The following is a 23,620-nucleotide window of genomic DNA, read 5'->3' on the forward strand; positions in this document are numbered from 1 at the left end:
CAAATAGGCAGGTTCTGCACAAAAGCAGGACTGCATGTAAACTGGAGTTAAAACAAGAGTTCTGCAAAAGAACAAAATCCTTGGTATATATTTTGACTTTATCTACAGTGGCTAACTGTCCGTATTTTCTGTAAGTGTGCAAAACAGTGCATGCAATACCACATCAGCTATCAGATTAAGAAAAGCAGGAAAGTGCCACTTTATTGCATATGTCTTAGTCATGGTTATTTGGTAAAGGGCATGTACGAACATGTCATAAAAATCTTTGTCAGATGTGACTGTTCTACTTTAAGTAAGAGGAAGGGTAAAAAAAAAAAATGTGAGTTCAGATGCCTTACTGGGACACTTGTTCAGAAGAGAGGTGACCTTTGTGAAAGTGAAGTTCACCAACTTGATACCTCTTAAGGTGGGGGAAAATCAGAGTAGCTTCTGAAAACTTAAGTGAATTTTCTAATGCTGTCACAGACTAACATTATACTGAGAGTGAGTTAAATTCAGGTACAATGAAACACCATTCCTATTTAAAAACCTTCTACTGTCCAGTAGTTAGTGTCCTCAATGGAAATTAGACCTTGGAGATCAAAACTATCAAAATATCAAGAGGATATTCAGATGGAAAGCTTCTTRACTATATTGTGCTTTGCACTTAGCAGTTTTCTTCTCAGGAACTTGAAGCTCTTATTATACTAATACTACTGAATTTAGCCTCACAGCATCCAGTGAGGTAGGTGAGGTTTACCCCCATTTCACAGATGGGCAAGTCTCTTCAGAATTCTGCCTCAGTTTTCCCAAAATCCTGAAACTTGTCAATAGCAAAACCAGGAACAGATATTCAGAAGTCTGGATTCCAGACCTCTGTATGATTAAAGTCCCTTCCTACTACCACAAAGTAAGCAATACATGCAACCTTTTTCTTCTGGTGCTATAATCATGATGACACAAAGGAAGTGGATGATTTTTCTTGATTGGATTCCTGCATTCTTTGGCAAAAGCGCCTGGCTCTGTCAAGTGCTGTATTATGCTATTTGCAGAGGTGTTTCTTCCTAGGCACAGTAGAAAACGGTGGTTTGTCCATGGCAGGGAGACTGTACAGATTCAGACAAAGTAGAATCTTATTTATTGCAGAAGACCTGCTGTTTAGCATTCTTCACGCGTTCTTCCTCCTTGAGGTTCTTCTGCCGTGCATGTTTGCTAGAGATCAATTCTACGTGTTCTGAGGGGAACCAGCCTCTCTCCCTGTCTGAAAGTTTCACTCCTTCCATCCATCCTGTGGGTGTGGGGACAAATGCAACAGGATGGAAAATAGTCAAAGAATTTTCCCTTTTTTTCCCCCAATAAGCCCATTCTAAACAGCAAGTCTAGAGCAAGGCCTCTTCCTCCCAACCWAAGTATCAGGCATTAGAGAATCAGGCATGACTTTCTAAATTTTGATTGTATTATCAAAACTTTGCATTAACAAAATAACTCCCTACCCCTAATTTAAGATAGCTATGTTTATTCTGCTCACCATCAGTGCTGCTCTGCATAACCATGATAATATCTGCTTTCTCCAAAGCCAGCTCATCATTTTCTCGAGCCTTGTATGTCCTTATGCATTGAACTTGTGGTGCATCTAAAGGAGAAGAAAGAGACAATAATGGTGCACTAGGAAAGCAACAGTAATGTGTACATCAGCCCAAAGGAGGAAGGAGATAAGGAACTACTCAGGCACTGAAAAGCAAAGAACTGGAAGGGAGATCACTGTTTTTCTACCTAATATGAGGAGTAAAAACAGGTAAAACAAGTGGCAGAGGCTGGCACAGAGAAAGCCCGTAAATAGCTTATTTCTTTACAAAAAGGCAAATGTTCCACCTTGTAGTCACTCTTGGATGTTCCACCTTGCAGTGACTCCAGCTTTTCTCAGCCAGCCCACCTGCATTGGTAGGACAGCCAAACAGTCTCACCAGGACATTCCAGGAGGTCCAGTTCCCCTCGAGGAGGAGCCAAAGCAGAGATCCACCGCAGCTTCTCACTTCTGGAAAACATCACCATGTAGATGTCAGAAGTCAACAGGAGGGATAGCAGCCTGATGATGGATATGCATGTGTGCATGATTGCTTGCAAAAGGGATCAGGAAGGAGGGGCTTCAGTTGAAGCAGGGGAAGTGGAAATGGAAAAAAGGGGAWGGGAAAAGGCAGAAAACTCCTGGTTTTGAAGGCTAATGTTATGATATAATGTGGCAGTGCAGTGTGAATAGCCACAATGAGAGAAGAGCAAGGGGCTCACTATAGCAAGTTGGAGGATGAGCTTGAGTTCTCTGCTCAGCAGCTGCATTTGATATTCAGCATTCAGGTAGTTGAGACAACACCTTCGGGCTGTAGGAAGCTGTGGGACTGGGGTATACTGAGGGTAATCTTGAGCTCTTACTGTGTTTCTGTACGGAATAGAAACTCCACTCTCTTGCCCTGGTAATTCTGAAGTAGAAAGAGACGGAATACGTTTTTGTTTGTTCCATGCAGTTTCATCTCACACTTCTCCCCACGCACATCTGAGAAAGCRGCATGGTCAAACACAACAAAACGTCCACCTCTGCAGGTAAAAAGAAAGTACAAAACAAGCTGTTAGTTTTAAAGTGATGAGGGTTAAGAAATGAGTCCATCTATACAGTGGACCCCCTTACACCCTTCCTGGGAAACCTGCATGCACAACTACCTCTCTGAAATGCCTGTACACCAATGCACAGAGCATGGGGAACAGAAAGGAGGAACTAGAGGTTGAACCTCCTGAGGTTCAACAAGGGCAAGTGCAGAGTCCTGCACCTAGGGAGAAATAACCCTGTGCATTAGTACAAGCTGGGGGCCGACCTTCTGGAGAGCAGCTCTGCAGAGAAGGTCCTGGGAGTGCTGGTGGATGACAGGTTGACTATAAGCCAGTAATGTGCCCTTGTGGCCAAGAAAGCCAATGGTCTCGTGGGGTGCGTTAGGAAGAGTGTTGCCAGCAGGTCGAGGGAGGTGATCCTGTTGCTCTACCCAGCCCTGGTGAGGCCTCATCTTGAGTACTGTGTCCAGTTCTGGGCTCCCCAGTACAAGAGAGACATGGAGCTACTGGAGAGAGTCCAATGCAGGGCTACGAAGATGATCAGAGGAGTGGAGTATCTGCCCTGTGAGGAACAGATGCGAGAGCTGGGCCTGTTTAGCCTGGAGAAGAGAAGGCTGAGGGGGGGGGATCTTATCAATGTGTATAAGTACCTGAAGGGAGGGTGTCAAGGGGATGGAGACAAACTTTTCAGTTGTCCCATGTGACAGGACAAGAGGCAATGGGCAGAAATTGAACCACAGGAAGTTCCACCTGAATGTGAGGGGGAATTTCTTCACTGTGACAGAGCACTGGAAGGTTTCCCCAGAGAGGTTGCAGAGTCTCCTTCTCTGGAGATACTCAAAGCCTGCCTGGATGCAATCCTGCCTAAAATGCTGTATGTGATCCTGTTTGAGTGGGGGGAGTTGGAAGGGACCTCTGGAGATCATCTAGTCCAACCTTACTGATTCTATGAGTTTCCTGATGTCAAGAAAGCAAGAAGCTTTTGAAGAATCTTCATCTGCTTTAGACACCTTAAGCTTTGTTCTTGCTGGAAATCTTATTAGAAGTCCAGAGAAAAGTGGGGATTTTTCTTAATGAAAAGGATGGAAATACTGAGCTCTGTCTTGTCAGAATTTTATTTGATAGCTTACAGTTTTTTCTTGGGGGGGAAAAAAAAGCATTCAGTCTTGTGACATACCAGTAATTTGCATATTCACTGCTCTTCATACTGTCTTTAAAGAAGAAATTATTTACCACTTAGTAAAATTAGAATAAATTCTTATCATTAAATTGTTTCACATTATAGAGATGGATAAACATTGCACTGAGGACCGGAAGGTATATTATTACATTATTATATGTGGTAATTAAGAGAGATTAGCAGGTTCCACATCCTTTCATAATACTCATGTAATGTAGGATTAGGAGAGTAACTTGGCAAATACTGCCACTTGTTGGCAGGCAGAGGGAAAGGACTCTCACCAAAACAGTCCAGATTTTTAAAGGATTAGCAAGAATTGTGTTGGAGCACTCACTCCTTTGGCCGGGACAAGAGCAGGCAGTCATTGAAGAGATGTAGGTAGATGGGGCGGGTGGTGACTTTCCATTTTGGACTCAAGGTGTTGAAGTCCAGTGCTGTCAATTCACCGCACTTCACAAGGCGCCTTGACTGTGAGATGAGTGGGAATATCTGMAAGACAGAAATGAATGTTTATGTTGAGAGTACACCATGAAACCAGCATTCGTTTTGGATTTGCATTTGCCTCTTTCACTAGAGGAAGAATGCTTTCATCTCTCCAGCTAGACAGTAGCAAGTCATGGAAGGAGTCTTCAGCTTAAAGCCAACACAAATGATTGGACAAGGAAAGTGTTGATGAGGAGCTTACTTGTGTATGATACCCTGGCTTCTCAGTTCTGTATGTGCTTGAGAAGGAGAACAGAAAGGAGGACACTTGACTTTGTAAGGGAAGAGATAAAAAGCATTAAGCTATGACAGTCTAGAGCAAGGTCCAGGGAACAGACAAGCTCACCTTGCACTCAAATTCAATCTTCTGGCTGAGGTAGATCAGCTCTTCAGTGCTCTTCATGCGCTGGACATTTTCATTGCAATCCTTGATGAGCTGCAGAGGAGAGGGAACGATCAATGAGGTGGGAGTAGAACTGCTTGGTGGAATCAGTACYGCTACTAGCGGGCCCTGAAAAGTCAGTGCAAGTGGCACAATCTCTTGAGTATCCTCATCTGCAAAGAAGTACTTTTTGCAAGAGAGCATACTAGGCTTCTCCATACCCACAGAGATTGTCTGTCTGTCTTAAGGACTATGTTCTTCAGATGAACTCTCTAAAGTATTGTTTTAACTTTGGGAAGGATAGAGACTTCTCATTTCAGGTGACAGAGGTTGAACTGCTGGTCATTTGGAAGCAGCTCTTACTACAAACTGCACCGTCAACACACAGAAGGCTGATCAGATAAATGTTAGCCCCCAGTTTTCCACAATCCAGATTCTGTAGTACCTCTGAAATGAAGCAAAGGTACTTAAGTCTTTAAGTTGCATAAGTAGCTGACTGAGGTGATATAGGGCAGCTGTATAACAGTATAACATATACATGATATGCATACCCAAAAGGAGGGAAAGAAAGGAAAACAAAACAAGTCCTGGAGATACAGCTGGCTTGAACACAGCTGGAGCCTATGGATTCAATGTGTGACATCTTACCCACCTGTCTCAGACTGCAATGTTATGGGAGCTGTACAGCAGGCACATGCAGCTGTGGGAGTTTTAAGGAGGTATATATCATGTTAAATTGATCGACAGCTTTGCAGCAGAGAATAGGGGAGGGATTGTAAGAAGGAGAGTGACACACCAAGAAGGTCAAATGATATCTAGATGGAAAACAAGCTAGCTGGAACAAGTTTGCTTTATGCTGCTGTACTAATTCTGGATAACAAGTTGTCTCTTGACAAATTTGAATCATAGAATCAGTAAGGTTGGAAGGGACCTCTGGAGATCATCTAGTCCAACCTCTCTGCTCAAGCAGGGTCACCTAGAACATGTTAGACAGGATTTCATCCAGGCACGCTTTAAATATCTCTAGAGAAGGACACTCTGCAACCTCTCTGGGCAACCTGTTGCAGGGATCTGTTACTCTCACAATGAAGAAATTCCCCCCTCACATTCAGGCGGAACTTCCTGTGGTTCAATTTCTTTTCCTCCATATGTCTGGAGATGACATCCAGGAGGAGCTGTTCCATCACCTTTCTGGGGATGGAGGTGAGGCTGACTGGCCTAGAGTTGCCTGGGTCCTCCTTCTTGCCCTTTTTGAAGACCGGAGTGACACTGGCTTTCTTCCAGTCCTCAGGCACCTCTCTAGTCCTCCAGCACCTTTCAAAGATGATGGAGAGTGGCCTGCCAACAACATCTGCCAGCTCCCTCAGTACTTGCGGGTGCATTCCATCCAGGCCCATGGATTTGTGGATGTCAAGTTTGCCCAGAAGATTTCTACTCCTATTCTCCTCCACCAAAGGAAAATCTTGCCTCGAGGCTCTGGGATTCTTGAGGGCTGCCCTTAGCAGTGAAGACTGAAGCAAAGGAGGCATTCAGTAATTCTGCCTTCTCTGTAGCCTTTGTCAGCAGAGCCCCCCAACCCATTCAGTAGTGGGCCCACATTTTCCCCAGTCCTCCTCTTGCTGTTTTGAAGCAAGATGTATTTGATGTATTTGAAGAAGCCCTTCCTATTGTCCTTGACATCCCTTGCCAGACTCAATTCCAACTGGGCCTTAGCCTTCCTCGTCGCATCTCTGCATACTCTGACAGCATTCCTGTAATCCTCCCAAGCAGCCTGTTCCCTCTATAACATTCTATGTACTTTCTTCTTCTGTCTGAATTTAGCCAGGAGCTCCTTGCTCACCCATGCAGGTCTCCTGCCCCCTTTGATGGGCTTCTTTCTCGTTGGGATGCACCGCTTTTGAGCTTGGAGGAAGTGATGTTTGAATACTAGCCAGCTCTCCTGGACCCCCCTTCCTTCTAGGGCCTTGACCCATGAGATTCCTCCAAGTAGGTCTCTGAAGAACCCAAAATCTGCTCTCCTGAAGTCCAGGGTTGCAATCCTGCTTGTTGCCTTACATAATCTTGTCACCTTAATAAATAGGCTAGGGGAAGGAATGCAATGGACAGAATGGTGTCTTGCCCTACTTTTTTTTTTAAGCAAGAGTTTTTTGGGGTGGTAGAGAGTGATAGTTAATTAAAAACAAGGGTAAGGACCCATGCTCTAAGTGACCCTGCTGAGCAGGGGGGTTGGACTAGATGATCTCCGGAGGTCCCTTCCAACCTTACCGATTCTATGATTCTAGGACCATGAAGGAGGAACGGTGATTAGGAGACTGAAGAGAGTTAGCAAGTCCTGGAAAAAGTAGTTTGATATCAGTGGTACAACATTTAGTTGCATCCCAGCTGACACCTCCTTTAGTGTTTTCTGCTGACAGCTACCAATGCACATACAGGAGAGTCACATGAACACACTGATTTGTTACTGGTGAGAATCAACAACAAAGGCTCACAAGGGTGAGGATCGATGACACAGGCACATGAGAATGGATCAATAGCCTTACCTTTTCAAGTGCATCGTAAGCTTGTGTTGCTTGCACTTCCTCCTCAGATCCAGGCCGGGTTCTCTTCAGAATATTCTGCAGTAGAATGCATATGTTTTTCATAAGGCAGACAGGGAAAGCTAGATGCATGTGTCTAGGAGGGGAAGACAAGAGACACCAAGATGCCAGCCTATAGGAAGGCTAAAGCAGTAGTAAGTGATGAGATATGGGGATAACAAAACCAAAATCTAGCAGATGCAGAATGTATCTGACAAGCTGTATTGAATGGGGCATCCCTGAAAATCCTCATAGACTTAACTGCCATGTACAACAAGATACATGGCATGGGGAAGCAACTGCTAATCCAAGCATAAAACAGACTTAAGAGCAGAACTTCTCTTTGCTTGATACCCCTTTTCCACTGTTCCAAAAAAGTCATGAATAATCAAAAAGAAGAATTTCACAGAGCTCAGAACTGTCTTTTGGGGGACCTGCTAGTCGCTTATCAGGAAGGCTCCTGTTACTCAATATTGCGGGCAGAGAGTAGAGGCATGCTGCCCTACAGAAAGGAACCAAAGGAATAGTTATATTGTTCTCCTAGCAGAATGCCAAATTAGTTCAATAAAATTGAAAGCAACGTGTTCTGAGAAGACTAAATTATTTATTGGAATATAACTGAAATAATGTTGCAATAGAGTCCTAGCAGTCATACAAATTGCACTGGTTCATAGGGGCTATCATAACCAATTCATGGTGCTCCTCTAATGCACAGCAGACATTTGTATGCTGCTAAATAGGTTTGTTTTTGCAAAGCCACAGTGGAGTGGCTTTATAGCATCTAGCCAGATGTATCACAAATGCAATGCTGAAGCCTATATGCAGTCTCTTCTCACAGTGCTTTGAGCTGGCTCATATTTATATGGCTTCCAGACCCGAAGGGTAGCTTAAGAGAAGTTGTAGGAAAGCAGAGAAGCAGTACAGTTACCTGTAGGAGGAGTTTGAGTCGAGTGATGCGCTGGAAAGGGAGAATGAGGAAGGATTTAAGTGAGAGGCGCTGGCATACTGGATCACTTTCCAGTCTCTCTAGGACTTGCTGGAACCCTGCATTTCCATTTCTGTGGGGGTGGTAAAGAGAGAAGATACCTGGGCATCAGAACAAATGAATACTCTTCCTAACACAGAAGTAGGGGAGGGGGGTCCTAGGGTCAGGTTTTGTCTGTGAGGCAAGAGAAGTCAAGAAACTGAGACACTCTTTTGAGGACAAGGAAGTATGGGTTTCTAACGGATACAGAAGAAAGACAGTACAGCTATAATTGTATCTTTCTTCTTTGGGGCAGAGTCCTCTGGAATAAAGGCCAGAAGTAACATCTGTTTTGCACTTCCCTCTACCAAAAGGCATCTTTCACAGAAACAGTGGTGGTTGGTGTTTCCTTACACTGAGTGGTCCAGCTCCAGCAGCTTTATCTAGGGTTTAGAAACAGCTGCCTCCCCTTTCTTGACAAGGGCAGCAGCAGACCTGACGCTGCTCTGTTTATGAGCAGAAGGTTGCTGCTTCTGGGAGGGGCTGCCTTCCCCCTTACATTGTCTCTAACCCTCTTAGGCATAGCCACTGCCATCCAGTTTTGTGTGTTGGGCAGTAGTATGGAAGATATATAGTAGATACAAGGTTAATAGTATGTGAGTAGCATCTTCTACCAGAATAGCCAATCTCCTTGAAGATATGGGGAGGAAGGTTTTAGGCCCAGCAGAAGTGCCTCACAAGCAGCTATCGGGCCCGCATTGCCCTGGACAGTATCCTGGAGGTCCTTTCCATATTGAACTGAGCCTTGCCTGAGGGGAATCAGTTGTAAGACAAGGTCTCTGCCAGTCTGCAGCACCCACAGACAGTGCTTGAACAGCCTGTTGTGAAGTGTCCTGGAACAGATTTCCTGCAATCAATACAGCTTCATTGGAATTGCATTGTTATGGAGGGAAACAGTGCAGAAGTACTCGGAAAACCTTGTTCCAGTATGGGCCCATGCCTGAGCAATGTTTAGTTGTGCCACTGGGCATGGAAGAGGAAGACAAGAAATGCTTACTCCATCATCTAAAGCAAGGAAGACCAAATGTGTTCTCTGGCGCTAGGATCCATTTTAAAGGCTTCGGATAGCTAATTTAAGTCTAGTGGCAACGTGTGTACTTTTAATTATTTTTTTTCATGGTCTTAGTAGTCTTAAGATCACAGAGTGAAAACCACTGTCCAGGAGAGTCATCTTTGCCTCTTCAGTAGAGAGCAGAGAGAGACAGAGAAGCTCACAAATGATCAAGTTATTTATTAATAATTCCCCTTCTGATACTATAAAAAGGAGCCTGCAACAGTTCTGTCCTGCTGTCCCAAATGCTATCACATTGAAAGAGGTTCCTGCCTGCTCTCTTGGGAGCAGAGTATGAGTGCCAGCAAACAGCCCAGACCTGCTATGTTTCCCCTCACCTGAAAAAACGCACATCAGAAGTGCAGCAAGGAGGACAGGGAGGGGACAAGGGGCAAACAAACAAGAAAACGTACAGTAACCGCTGGAAGGTTTGCTCCTGGTACGTCTGGTTTGTTACATATGGTAGATACACCCTCCGGAACTCAGAGGCGTGTTTCAGAGCCACATCGCACACATGGAAGGTGAACATGTCCTCCTCAAATCTTTCCTCCAAGTCAAAGAGGAAACTGCAGCATATATGTGTTGCCATAAAAGGAGAGGGAAATACAGAGCATGGTGGTCAGTTATTTAGCAAAGTCCACAATCCTGACAACCTGCATATAAGCACAAGATACCTCTTTATTTTTAAAGAGAGCACAATGCCTGTACAATGACAATTTGGGATTAGATATAGACTTATGCTCAGCAAGGAAGAAGCAGAGGCAAAATGTATTATTGTGCTTGTGAAATCATATTTGCTGCTTTTCCAGGCATGGTCAGCAAACAATTGAAAGTTGATTGATACCACCATAATAATCCCACAAGCAGAAATGGAAAATGTAGTAGTAAACCTCAGGATGGAATGTAGCAAAGTATCATGGAAGAAAAGGAGAACAGAACCTACAACCTACAGGACTCTTTGCATGTGAGGTCACACCTAAATTTTATGACTTATGCTCAATTGATTTACATTAGGTTTTGTCAAGTGATGGCTGTAATTTTTTTCATTTTTTTTTTCAGGCAGAGGAGGTCAGCAGCTGTTTCTGCTGCAGCTGCTTCTAGATAGCTACAAGACACTTCTTGTATTTGGCAGGAGATGCATTTGGTTTTACACTGAAGACTAGTTAGGTTTGGTTGTAGTTAGGGCCAAAAGGCAACAGTAGCATTTTGAATGTTTTCATCTCCTGCAAAGATCTCCTTGCACAATTGCATCATATTTTCTGGAATTTAACACAAAGATTTACATTTTCCTGTCACCTAAAAAGGTGAAACAGTTCCTTTCAGGGCAGTATTGGTAACCCATCACATCATGCTATATATGTGCATCTATCTCAATGCTCAGTGAGCATGGAGAACAAGAGTGAGATAGAAATGACAGATTAGCAGTTTCCAGGCTGCATCTGTGCTTCAGAAATTCAGAGAGGAGYGTTAGTCCTAGAAAAAGAAGGAAAAAAAAAAGGAAAGAAAAAAAAATGCATCTCACCTGGCACTGACATCACGTACATCCTGAAGACGGGAGAAAAGCCACTGACGCTCCTGATTAGAGAGCACTGCTTGGAGCTCTGATGATCGCTGGAAGTGATCCACTGCCACATTTAAACTGCGGAGGTATGAAGCCTCAGACATTATCAACTCAAACTTGGCCTTGAAAGAAAAAGAAAGAAGAGAGCACAGCATTAGCAGACTAGGCAATCTGACTGAGACAAGATTGAGGGGCAAATGAAGAAACCTTCCTGATACATGATGCAAGTACCTTGTAGCAGCACATTATATGCAACACAAAGCCAAGCTCCTACTAACTGGACAACATGAATAAATAGGAGTTTTAATTATAGGAAAAAGCCTTCAGAAATGAAGGGTAAGCAAAATGTTACATACAAACTTTTTATTTTGAAAGACAAACTTGCAGTATGACTTAAAAGAAAAAATAACTACTTGCTATTATTTTGCTTTTTATTCCCCCCTCAACTTTCCTTAGGCTCTCTGTTTTACCTGCTCCCATGAATTTTCCAACATCCACATAGCCCTCATCCTTTTTCTTGTCTGTCACATTTTCCATGTTGTCATTTTTTGTGTCTTTCCCTGGGTCTTCACCTGCTTTTCAATTCCCCACACATTCTTTCCACTTCCCATAGTTTCTCTATGTGTCTTTTTGCTGAACACATGACTTACTGTTCCCTCTTGGCATTGCAGCTCACACAGGCCAATTCTGTAAACTCACACTCTGTCACAGGAACTATAATTCATTATGGTTTCATATATGCATTTCTCATAAGCAGGATAACACTAGGAGTCGTCTTTAGTAGTTTCTCTTATAGTGACCATGCTTAAAATTCCTTGTTGTTACCTCATAAGAGTTCTGAGAACCCCATGTTTTTTTCATGAAGTTACTGATATGTCCTACAGTCCTTACTCTGGTACTCCTTCTTATACAGTGGTGAACTTAAGCACTGAACTACTTCGTAACTGTTGGTATCAAGTCCCCATATCTCTTATATGGCTAGCTATAGCAACCTATGCATTCAACTATCTATATTCCTACATCACACATTTTTGCTCTCCACCTCAACTATACTTCAGAGTCCTTTTTCTTGAGTACAAACCACTCATAAAGGTAGGTCCTTATCACATTACCCATTACCTCTTGCAGCTTCTGCTCATCACGAGACATGTTGAGTAGCATTCTGCTGCCTCGTATCATGGGGATGTCCTGCCAGAGGGATGCATTAGATGAGACTGACAGACGTTGCAAATATGAGTCCTGAGGAGAGAGCACTTTTCTCCGTAGCCTTGGGGAGCTTGGGAAACTTGACTCTATATCCTCTGAGAAAGAATCCACTCTCTTCTGGTTCTGAATGGCCTTGTTCAGAACCACATCACTGTACTCCTGATACAGCAACCTTGCTGTAAAGAGAGGTATATACATTTATTCTTTCTATAGCTTTCTTCCTCTCTGCAGAAAGCTCTGTAAATGTCACTGTGAATGTCACTAACGAATGCATTAGACCAKCAGAGCTCACAAGCACCAAGTGTATTGCAGGACTTCTGTTTCCTTGCCCCCTTTAAATACCTTCTCTAATACTCCCTGCCTGCTGCTGTATGGCAACAGCCTCTGGATCCCCTCTGCTTTGTGCTTACTGCAAGGGTGGGAGACGATGGAGGATAGGGGTCTGCCACAGCACCTGGGGCAGAAGGTACTCACAGGAGTTGATCAGTTTGGAGTGCCGGCGTTTGAAATTCTCCTTTGCATCTGCAGGTTTCTTCTCTCTGTCAGAGAACAAGGATTTGGAAACAGAGTGAATGAAGAGTTAGTTTATCCAAGTCTTAGTAACATACCTCACACTACAGGGACTTCTCTCTCCAACAAGCTCAAGCTCCACATACTTTACTTCTATTACAAAGGACAAACTCTGCTTTGAGGGAGACTCTGTACTAAAGGGACACAAATACTTCTGTTGGAGTGGGATCGCCTCCCAGAAGATATGGATGCAACCATAACTTATTTCATTATAGCTTTCTAATGTTTATCATCATCTTTGGTTCAGGACAATGGACACTTTCAGGTGTCTGTGCTACATAAAGCTGGGGTAAAAGCAAAGAGGACCGCGAGACTCACCGCATTGTAACTGTTTCTGAACTGACTGATGGCTCCTTGTGTGCCTTCAGTGCTTCTTCCTCTGAAGGGGCAGGAGAGATTTCTGCATATAAGATAATCAGAAAGTAAACATAGAAGTCTGATTGTAGAGTCAAGCTACAAGCCAAATTATACACAGATACTACTTACTTAACCCTACCTAATTGGTGGTTTGGGCAGGAGTATAGCTGCCCTCCTGACCTTTATTTCTGGGTCAACAACACACACACAAATACATGAGCTCCAAATATGGATCAGGAGCAAGAGAATATTGTTGCTTTTAATGTTTTAAAATCTGGAACCAAAATTTTACAGGCTAAATATGTGAATAAATCTTGATTGACATGCTAAAGCCAAACCCTTTACGCTCCCTGACACTATCCTCCTCTTCTGTATTCCAAAACTCCAGCATTTTGTTGAGCTTAAAAAATGAACTAAGTAAGAGCTGAGAAGCATGTTAGAAGTATCATTCATGTAAGATATAATGAAGAACAGACATGCACCCTCACAGAAAGTACAATTTGAATGAGCTTCATTACAGAGGACATAAGTTTCCTATTCATTACATCAGTGAATTAGCTTTTACACAAGCTGGGATATTGGATTGACAGATTTGCACTCTTATCTTGAATCTCAAATTGTATGTTCTCAGGAGGATCTTCTCTTTCAGAAGGTCAAATTGGAACCAAAGGCATCAGTTGCAAAATAAAGGGAGGTGGCAATAAACAAGAAACTAAAACATGCTACAACAGATAGAGGCTACTGAGGGTGTGTGCATGTGTGTTCCTTATTGCTTGGAAATGGGCCATTACTGACGCATAGCAAAATGGAATAGCCATGAGATGGTGGCTGAGATGACTAGCAGAAACTGTTATGAACTGAGCTCTATGAAGAAATTAATTTCAGCAGGTATGCCAAAATAACTTGTGTTATCAAGTGCAACAGATCATTAAACAAGGAAGAGATTTAGGAGAAGCAACTGGATGTGATACTAAGGGATGAGGGATCAGAGAGCTATGTGTGTGGAGCTTGGAGCAGGACATCAAGAGAGATACAGGTTGGAGGCAGTAGTATTACCAGAAATGCACAAGAGCAATGCTGACCCCTAAATGCTCGTGACTCTATATCATATTGGCTATTTTATGATAGGTTTCTGTATCTGCAGTAAGTTTTGAAGGAAAGGAAAAGACATCTCACCCTGCAAGGTATCTGATGGTATTGATATCCTTTTCAGGCCCTGCCGGTGCCAGTCCTTGCTTTTTACTCTGTGTTTAATCGGGTTTTCTTGACTGGCTCCTGGCTCCTGTGCAACCATCCTGATCATTTTTTTATCTGGCCAGCTTGATGATTTTTCCAAGGGTGAATGTCTGGTCACTCCCTCCTTTGGCTGAGCTACTGAATGGTGTTCTTTTTGTCTTTCCAGCCTTTGCTTGACCCTCCTCTCAGCTTCTGTTTTCACTGTAATCATTGCCAGAGCTGAGATGCTCTTTGTGTCCATGCTAAAGGTGTCTGCCTGTTGCTCCCACTGCACTTCTCCTGCAACCTCTTCTTTGCAGGGTGTTCTAGTAGTTGGTGGTGATGGAGGGCTGAGCTGGAGAAAGTGAATTGGATTGGTGAATGCTAGCATCCGAAGTGGCTGTACAGAGTCTCTATTTTTGGCATCCCTGGACATTCTCAAGCCTTCCAGCAAGGACCAAGAGGTGTAGTCAGGTGAGGATTTTCCACATTTTATATCCATGTACTGATCTGTTGTTTCAGGACTGGTATCAGAGCAGCTGGCCAATGGCTCATTTCCAATGGCAGAAAAGTTTTTGGCCAAGAGACTGACCCCTGAATCATCAGAAATCTCTGTATTCTGGGTATCTGAGTCACAGAGATCCCACTCTTTAGTTGCTGGAACAAGAACATCTTTCTCTGCTACTTCTGCATTGAGAGCAGAGGCCACAGAGTTAGAATCAGATACAGCGGTGACAGTCTGGAGGGGGCGGCTCATAGAAGGAGGAATGGCTCGTAAGTCATTATTGTCTATATCATAGTTTAGATGTGGACTGGAGTAGGGTACAAGACCTAGTGGCTGGTCACTGTCAAGGTTTGGAGTCTGGGGAAGGTGGTTTGCATTAAGTGCAGAGGCCAAAATCTGGCTGGGCCTTTTGACATCAGATAGAGGATGTGGAAGCTGTTTGACATCAGGCTCAGATACCAGAGGTAGGCTTGATTCAGGTGTAGGAGAGAGAGCTGCTCCTTGCTGGTTCACAACAAGTACTATAGCTTCTTCACAGGGCCAAGTTAGGGTGCTCAGGACACTGGAGATTGTGGATCCAGATTCTTCTTGGTTTAAATTCCAGTCACACTGATCAAGTAAAGGCATCTGTTGTGCCTCACGAGCAACATTTTCTTTYGTTTCACTTCCTTGGATAATGGCAAACTTTTCTAGGGGTTTCAGGTACTGCTGAGGTGTTTCTGGGTAGCTCAGGGGAGTGGAAATCCTGTCCGGTGTTTGTGGTGATTCTAGAGGCCCTGCAACAAAAGTCACTCTCCCGATATCTCCAGGATGGCTCTCCTCCTGAGGAGGAGAGCTCATGTATTCTACAGAGAAAGAAGATAGACCAGTAAGCGCTTCATGAAAGCCTTCTTCAGAGGTAAGCAGTTCATCGGAAATGTAAGCCTCCCCCGGATGAGTAGTTAAAATACCAGTTTCCCCTGATGCTGGGTCCTGCACGCACAAAGAAACAGCTTGGTTGGCTAGCTTCTCTGTAGAATCTAGCAGTTTGTCCAAGTCAGCACCCAGACAGTCCTCACGGCTCACTGAGGATGTTCCATCACCATCCTCTTGATGTGGGCCAGATGCTGAAGCTACTGAGGTGAACTCTGAGGGTATAATGAAGTCACGAAGCACAGCTTTTCCTGAATTTGCTGTAATGGGATGAGCATCTATGGGACCAGGTGACTCCAAGTGCATGGTACCACAGGAAGAGTATGCCGGAAGAGAAGCCCCTGAGTTCCCTGCATTAAAGGATACCGCCATTCCTTTGCAGAGTGAAGCATCTCTTTTATCAAGCTTCTGGACTGTCTTTCTGTGTCCGTCACTGCGCTCATCCTCCTTGCTCAGTCTTGTTTTGTAATCCCAGTCAGCTTCTGCACTATCCTGACCACTGATGGAAAAGTGGCCAGAGTCTTCCAAGTCTTCTGCCTGGTCAGAGGTATGGCATGTGTGTGGGGGCACCATGGGAGTTTCACCCACTGAGTTCAGTCTATTTGTTGACAGAGGACTGATAACAGCTGGTCGACATCCAGAATCTGCTGCTGTGACATAGGCTTTCAGCAGCACATCTTCACCAGGCAGCTGACTCACAGAGACAGATTCCCCAGGAAGAAATGCTGGTTTTTTTTGCTCAGCTAAAGAAACATTCTCCAAATCACAGGAGTCCCATTTGTACCTTGGAATAGAAGATATCTTTGAACTGAAGGCTGATGACAGAGCCCCCAGTTCAAGTGCTTCCTTCTGCGGTTCTTGTTCCAACTCTTTCCATTCCTTGTTTTTCTGATCTTTGGGCTCCGGCTCTAGTTTCTGTTTTTCCTGCAGATTCTGCTCTTTGAGCTCTTTCTTCTCCTCCTCTTCCTCTGCCTCCTCCTGTTCCGGTTCCTGTTGTTCTGGTTGCTCATGCTGTGAATCATTCACTTCTTCCATTTTTTTAGCAGCATCCTTTGTTTGGATAGCACTCTCTATTGGAAAGGCAGGTCTGCCCCCTATTTTTCTGTGGTCTTCTTCTTCAAGATGAGGGTTTTCAGAAATAGGTGAGTTTTGCTTAGGAACCATCACTATTCCCTGGTCCTTGACCACACTGCTGTTCCTTCTCTCACTAACTGAGATGTTTCCTTCTGCATGTAGTGAACTTATCTGGCTGCCATCTGTTAAGGAGGAAGACACATCATGGGAAGAGGAAGACTCTGTATTCCCTGCCTGACCCTGGAGTGCTCTTGTGCTTTCCTTAGCATCTTCAGAAGTGTTAGGCTTAGCCATGTCTTCTTCTACTACCTTTGATGTAGGCTGCTCATCAGTTGCTAGTATCACTTTTGTGCTGCTTTGTTGCTCACCAGTAGTTTCAATCTCCTGCAAAGACTCTGTCAAGATCTTATCCAGAAAAGGCTCAGCCATATAGTGGCCCTCTGAAATTGTTTTACACACCACAAAACACTTAGCTGGTTCTCTCTGAGTGGAAATAGCATCATCTAAAGGAGATTTTGGAAACTGGGCCTGAGCATCTGAGCTGTGAAAAGCCATGTGTTCTGTACAGCACTGAAGACATTCAGTGCCAAGTTCCACAGCCTGCAAAATGATGTTGCTGTCCTGGACTGTGCTGGGAAAAGAGTCCTGGTTGCTTTCCAGGTCACCAAGCTCAACTTGGTCAAGTTTCAGAGAGTAATCCAGTCCATCCTCCTGCAAAAGTATTTCTCCTTCACATTCTGAGAGTCCTCTTTGAGGCCCCACATCACTTTGCTCCAGTTGCAGTCCTGCTGACACTTTTTGCACAGAATTAGAGGGTCTGCCCAGCATCTTTGTTGCTTCCCCTGGAGTAGAAAGGCAGACCTGAGGAGTGTTGTACTCTGCTCCCTTTGCAGAGTTGGATGGACTGGTGTTCATCTGGACTGCTGTGTGAGGACCATGATGTTCTTTTCTGGCTACCGTGGAATCCCAGGGCTCCTCAGTGGTGCTGCTGGCTTCTAGGGGAGTAGTACCTCCCTCATTGGCTTCTTCAGACTCCATCAGTGACACATCCTGTCAATGAAAAGTGCATATTTTTGTTACTACTGCAGAATGATTTGGCAGATCTAATTGCCTTAAGAAACTTTAACACACACATACTACCGTAGCTGATAAAAAAGCAAAATACATACTTAGGGTGATAACAGTTGGAAAACAAACACTATGTGTGAGGATAGGCAAACACTCAAGTTTTCAGTATGACGATAACACCAAAATAAATCTACTAGAGCCTTTTTAGTTTTATATGCAAATTCAGAAGGTGACTTTTGTCAAAGAGTAGAGGGATGACAGCATCTCTATACCCAGTTGCAGCACAACTTCTGGAAAGTGTCAGTTATTCCTAACCATCTCAAACCCGAAAAGCAAAACCAGAAGGCATTCAGAGAACAAGAAAATGATCAATCTCCATCAATTTTTGATGCATGAATGATACTCACTGACTCTTCCAATAGCTAGCTGAGATTACTTGGAGATCTCTCTATATAAAGAGGTCTCAATATCAACAGGGAGAAGCCCATACTTTAAAGCTGAGATCTTTACTAGATTTCTATGCACTCAGGTGTAACAGAGGGACTTAMCACAACTGATCACAGGAACTGATTAATGAGGACTAGGAATATAGGGATTTTATTAACAGATAACTAGAACATGACATAAGACACAAGATACTTGAAGACTGTAAATCACATGAGTTAAGAGGAATAACTTTGGTGTGTGTGGACATAACAACAGAATAAAGAGAAATAAGATCATGATTTAGACTGCCTTCCAGAGGGAGGGGAGAACCCTCAGGATTATTGGACAATCTAAAAGATATACCAAAATTTTCCATCCATTAATGCATTTGAAGATCAGACATAACAAAGTACTAGGGAATGTATACTGGGGAATTTGTCAGAAAGGATGGTAGAATCTGATTCAGTATTTCTTTTCTTCCTGGATTCTACATATCCTGTGATCCACGATCCCCACCTTAAGAGACAGGAGAAAGAAACCAACCTTAGTGGCTCTCCTCCCCATCTTTCCTCTGCTTTTGGAACATTTCTCTAGTGTTCCAGTCCTTCTTCTCTATTCTCTATCCTCTCCTTACCAGAAATAGCTTATAAATTGCTGCTTTACATACACTGGGCACCCTTGCAGTCATGCCAAAGTGTGTAATTTAGCCCTGAAGGACTTGCTACAATATGCAGCCACAGTCAGATTCCTCCCTGAGCAGAGTCTGTGTTTTCCTCCTTCATCCTATCTTACAGTTGTCAAAGCTTCCAGATGCTGGTGTGTAGTCTGCATCATTTGGTCAAAGAAACCATTCCACATTTCTTCAGGTAAAAAACCTACTAGTTGCCTAGAAGCACAAAAGCTACAAGGCCTGGAAAGTTCATACTATTTGTGCAAAAAAAAATTCTTCTCTCCACTGAAAACAGACAACTGAATCCATACACTTTTACTTTCTTTAACAATCTTAACTTCCCTAAAAATTAAGGTTAGCATTTTTTTTCCCCCAGAGTTTCAAGATAAAAATGGAGTTCATCGGTTAACTTTATTCCTGGATATTTTTCCTCATATAATCTTTCATTTTAATAATCTCAAAATGGGATTATTTAGCATTCTGGATTTTTTTTCTCCTCTCTAATTGAGATTARTTGTAAATAGTTATAATTTCAATGAACATTATGTGCTTGAGAGAGATGTTTAATTGGAAACTATACACAGGGCTTCTGACATATTTTACTGTTATCAGTCAGTAGTCAGCTACTTTGGTGCTGATAAATCATCTTTTGAAACTGTTGCACATGGGCACATGCACTGTTGCACATGCACAGTACTGTCAGAAAAAAAGACTCCAAAACAGAACCATAGTTTGGCAGTACACAGAAAGTAGCAGGGTCATAAACTTGGAAGAGTTGTCCAAGGTAGGATCAACTCATACCAGTGTCATCCCAAATAGATATGTTTACCCTTCCTATACTATAAGCTCCATGATCATATCAGATTATTCTCATGCTACTCTGTTCCTGCTGTCTAGCTTGAGTCTCCTCTGCTGTAGGGAAAGAAAAATACTGCTTATGACAGTTTCAAAAATTGGCTACTCAAGAGTAGAGACTGATTAGGGAACTTGGTAGTCTTGGACAAAATCTGAGTACTAAGGAAGGTTTATTACTAATAGACAAGATGCTGTAAAAAGCTTTGAACAGCAAAATCCTCAGACTCGAGCCTTGTACTGTGAGAGGAAGAGCTCTTGCTTATTGAGCCATTACACAGATGTAAACACTGAATTTCCTCTTATTAAGCTGAAAGATCCAGCTTCTACTTCCCAGGCTCTGACGCCAAGGTATTTGGATGGGTGAAAGGATTAGTTTAAAGCTGCAGCTGAAGCAGTTCCACAATGATACTGGGACACAGAAGAGTAGAGGGGAGTATGCAGTTTATTAACACTGGAAATTGCTAAGTGAGATTTGTCTCGTATTATTGCTGCCAGGTGTCATGCACACCTCAGGAAGAACAAGAAACAAGCTTTGGGAAGTTGAGCAGGAGAGGACAGGAAAACTTTCTATAGCAACAGTGGAGAGGGCCCTGTGCATCTGTTCTGGAACACAGTTGAGCTCCTCTGTGAGGGCTTGTGCACAGAGGTTAAAGATGTAAATCTCCCTGCAATGAGGATTTCATAGAGATTGAAAGAAAATTAAAAAAGCACAACCTTGCACCTGCAGCAGACATATACAGAGAAGCAGTATACAGGAGCCTAGTAGTTACTGGGAGAGATCCCTTTTGGAGCACTGCCACCTTACGTTCCAACCACAAGCCAGTTTGTTCCTCTACCTGAGAGTCTGCTTGGTACCGAAGGCCCAGGAGCTGATCTTGCTGGAGAAATCTTTTAGTTAGCATTTGCAGTAGGGCTGAGTATGACAGAAAAGCATGTAGGAGCAGGCTATGCAAACTTTCCTGGAAGTCTCACTGTTATCACTCCTGGGGCTGCCATTCTTTCACATCTCTCTGGATCAGATATTCAGCATGCCATCTCTCCAACTTATGCTCTGACATGACTTCTGAAGTGAGGTGGACTGATGGTTCCTATTTAGATAAGACTAGCCACGCTTTTCCCCCAAGAGGGCCTGAAGTGTGGGACCTTAGCTCACCACCACAAAATAGGAGGAAGCAGCTGCTGTGTAACATGACTGGGCACAAGCTGGAATGGCAATGGGGTGCAGCTGGCTGCATGCCATCATGAAAAAACACAGGTAGTATTTGGTTGCACTGCAATAGTGAGCAGAAAATTGGAGAGGGGATGGGTGAAGAAGGTAGCCAGCTAAGCAAAAGAGAGTAACAGTGAAAGCAATAGTGGACAAAGCAATTCCTGTGATGGTGCACACATCCATACGCTACTCTTTTGAGATTACAGAAAACAATGTGAATATCATACTTCCTTCCAATGTGGATCAGTTAATCTGGATGGAGATGACAAAAATTTCTGGTTTTAAATAGGAAGTACCTAATTGTGTCCTTCATAGACACTCCCCCAAACAGAAAGCCTGAGGAAAAAACAAGCATGCTCAAGCACAGACAAGCCCTCCAATTAGTCAGGAAACAAAGTGCTCTTATTCTAGAATTAATACGTCCACACAGAGTTACTTAGGATTAATGCAATATTTAATTCTAGAGTTAAACAAGCCCCCAAATCCTCATTCTCCAAAGAGTGTGAGAAACCTAACTTTCTTTGCCTTCTTCGCCTTCCTGCACAATCCTGGCTTTCTCAYCTGCATGCAGGCCTTAGTCTGTGCCAGGGAACACGTGGTGCTCCTGTTCCTCCTGCCACAGGCTCTGGCAGTGCTAAGCTGGACGGGAGCACACATTAACACACCCAAGCTGTTTTAAACTCACTTCTGGCTGAGAAAGCCCTGCCCTGCAATTACAAGCCTGCGAGCTGGAGCTGAACAAAGGCATGCTGCAGGTTGAGTTGCTTGGCTTGGCCAGCCAATTGGCCCTCTCTCAGGGGCGGGGGCAGCAATGCAGGTGACTGTGCAAACCAGAGCAGCTCCAAGTTAGACACAGCTTGTCCTGACTTCGCATGGCGTTGGTGGCCAGACGGGCTTGGGGCACAAGTGAGGCCAATGGTGTGCCCCAGCAGAGGCACATTCCATTCACAGCCTCACGGAGAGACACCAGAAACCTCCTAGAGGGAGGAAGGAGCTGCTGGGGTGGCCACAAAGACATGCATGGCTCCCTGGAGCCTGTGGCTTGGTACACCTGCTGCTCCTCTTTTGCTCTCGTAGTTTTTTTAAAGACAGAATAGCAAAACCTTTTAGCTGTAATACATAGGAGAAATCCACACTGCTTGCAGGCAGTTATGATGTTCTTAACCATGCAATCTTTTTAATAAAACAAAGGCTGAGAATCTACAGCTTGGACATACCCAAGCTGATGTGACCACAGCTTGGTACATAAATGCCTAAGCCAGCTTGAAGTGCTGCAGCTTAGGTACCAACCAACAGCTGCAAGGAAAACAAATCTCAGTGCAGGGTGTAACATTTGCCTGACAAGAAATAGGAAATTAGAGCATGCTGAGTCCCTTCTGTTTCTTCCCAGCTTAATTGTGTCTCCATCACATAGTTCAGATCTGTTTTAAGAGGAGTCAGGTTGGCTCAGGCAAGCTTAGCATCTGCCTTTCTCCACACAAAATCCAGAGCTAATTGTGTAGGAAAGTTGCTACCAGAGTTAACATCCCTACATAGAAGCCATGTTTTGATTCAGTTTGGTAAAACACTTTGAAAAGGATTGAGGACTGTTCTAACACAAAGATGTGCCCTACCACAAGTCTCATTGTTTTGTTGTTGTTCTCCAGCTATGCAGCCATATAGCTTCTCCGTGGCATGTTTCAAGATGTTTTCCCACCTTGATGTTCACACCATGGAAGAGAAGCCTAYTGCAAGTCTTCTGCTGCAGAAAATGGCCACTGGGTCAAAGCTGGTGATCGTCATGTACCACTGGACTATTCTATCACTATACAGCCCATTAAGAGAGGTGAAATAGTGGGGTCAACACTTGAGCTCAGGAAGAGATTACAACAAGCACTAGAGATAAGAATGAAGAAGGGAAATAATGTTACTTAGAAATGCTCTTGGAGATAGGGAGAGCAAATGGAACTTGTCAACGGAGAAAACATATAGAATAGGAAAAGTAATCTTAAAAAAAAAAAAAAAGTGTGCCAAAATAATGTAGACTGCAAGACTGTGTCTACATGCTATTAGTATTCTGGGAACTAGTACCCTCCTCAAGTATTTTCGACCAGGAAACAGAAATAACCTGTCATGTTGATACTATCTGATCTCCTGGAAAAAACACCTGAGCTGCTACTGCAGCTCATAAGAAATGAACAAGACCTCCCTGCCACACAGGTGCAGGCAGTCTGCCTGACTAGTAAGGTTCCCAGTAACATCTCACTAATTTCCACTAATGGAAGGCACAGTCAAGATACACCGAAGCTATTAATTATCTAATGATTCACTAATTGACAAAAAATAACAAGGATCTTTTTCCTATACTTATTTCCATTTAAATGGATTATAATATTTAATACTATTTTTTTTAATGAAGTATTTTTAGAGTACAAAACTACAGCTGCTACTGAATGTTTGCCAAGCAGTGAATAAAGACCCTTGCTTGGATTGCACACTGCACTTCCCAGAGACGCAACAAAAATGATTCAGTCTTAAGACAAATGGAGCCATATGCATATCAGAAAAAATGGCTCACTTTAAGGACAGCTTTGGTTTTATATTCATGGAAGCACTGGATAAGCCTTGGTATTCTGCAGTCTTCTAGTTATGAGAACAGACAAGAATGGTATGTAGTTCTCACTGCTGAGGCTTAGTAGAGATCCTTAGAGTAGCTAAGTCTACTTAGAAGAATATTAG

General features: G+C 43.4%; 1 protein-coding gene across 1 annotated transcript in view; it reads right to left on the bottom strand.

Annotated features, from left to right (window-relative positions):
• Positions 1-597: 597 nt before the first annotated feature.
• The window catches only part of ARHGEF5 (Rho guanine nucleotide exchange factor 5), a 36,665-nt gene continuing 13,642 nt past the window's right edge, over positions 598-23,620 (bottom strand). Inside the window, exons 2-15 of the mRNA XM_085311285.1 lie at positions 14,144-17,723; positions 12,929-13,010; positions 12,515-12,579; positions 11,954-12,216; positions 10,796-10,956; positions 9,687-9,839; positions 8,127-8,256; positions 7,163-7,237; positions 4,587-4,676; positions 4,092-4,246; positions 2,407-2,568; positions 1,944-2,014; positions 1,508-1,612; positions 598-1,267 (exon numbers count right to left, since the gene is read on the bottom strand). Of these exons, the coding sequence (XP_085167411.1) occupies positions 1,113-1,267; positions 1,508-1,612; positions 1,944-2,014; positions 2,407-2,568; positions 4,092-4,246; positions 4,587-4,676; positions 7,163-7,237; positions 8,127-8,256; positions 9,687-9,839; positions 10,796-10,956; positions 11,954-12,216; positions 12,515-12,579; positions 12,929-13,010; positions 14,144-17,711 (5,235 nt within the window). The 5' untranslated portion in view covers positions 17,712-17,723 and the 3' untranslated portion in view covers positions 598-1,112. The remainder of the gene's footprint in view (positions 1,268-1,507; positions 1,613-1,943; positions 2,015-2,406; positions 2,569-4,091; positions 4,247-4,586; positions 4,677-7,162; positions 7,238-8,126; positions 8,257-9,686; positions 9,840-10,795; positions 10,957-11,953; positions 12,217-12,514; positions 12,580-12,928; positions 13,011-14,143; positions 17,724-23,620) is intronic.

The sequence above is a fragment of the Rhea americana genome, unplaced genomic scaffold, assembly GCF_003343005.1.
Source record: "Rhea americana isolate MKP2758 unplaced genomic scaffold, rheAme1 scaffold_338, whole genome shotgun sequence".
NCBI lineage: Eukaryota > Metazoa > Chordata > Aves > Rheiformes > Rheidae > Rhea > Rhea americana.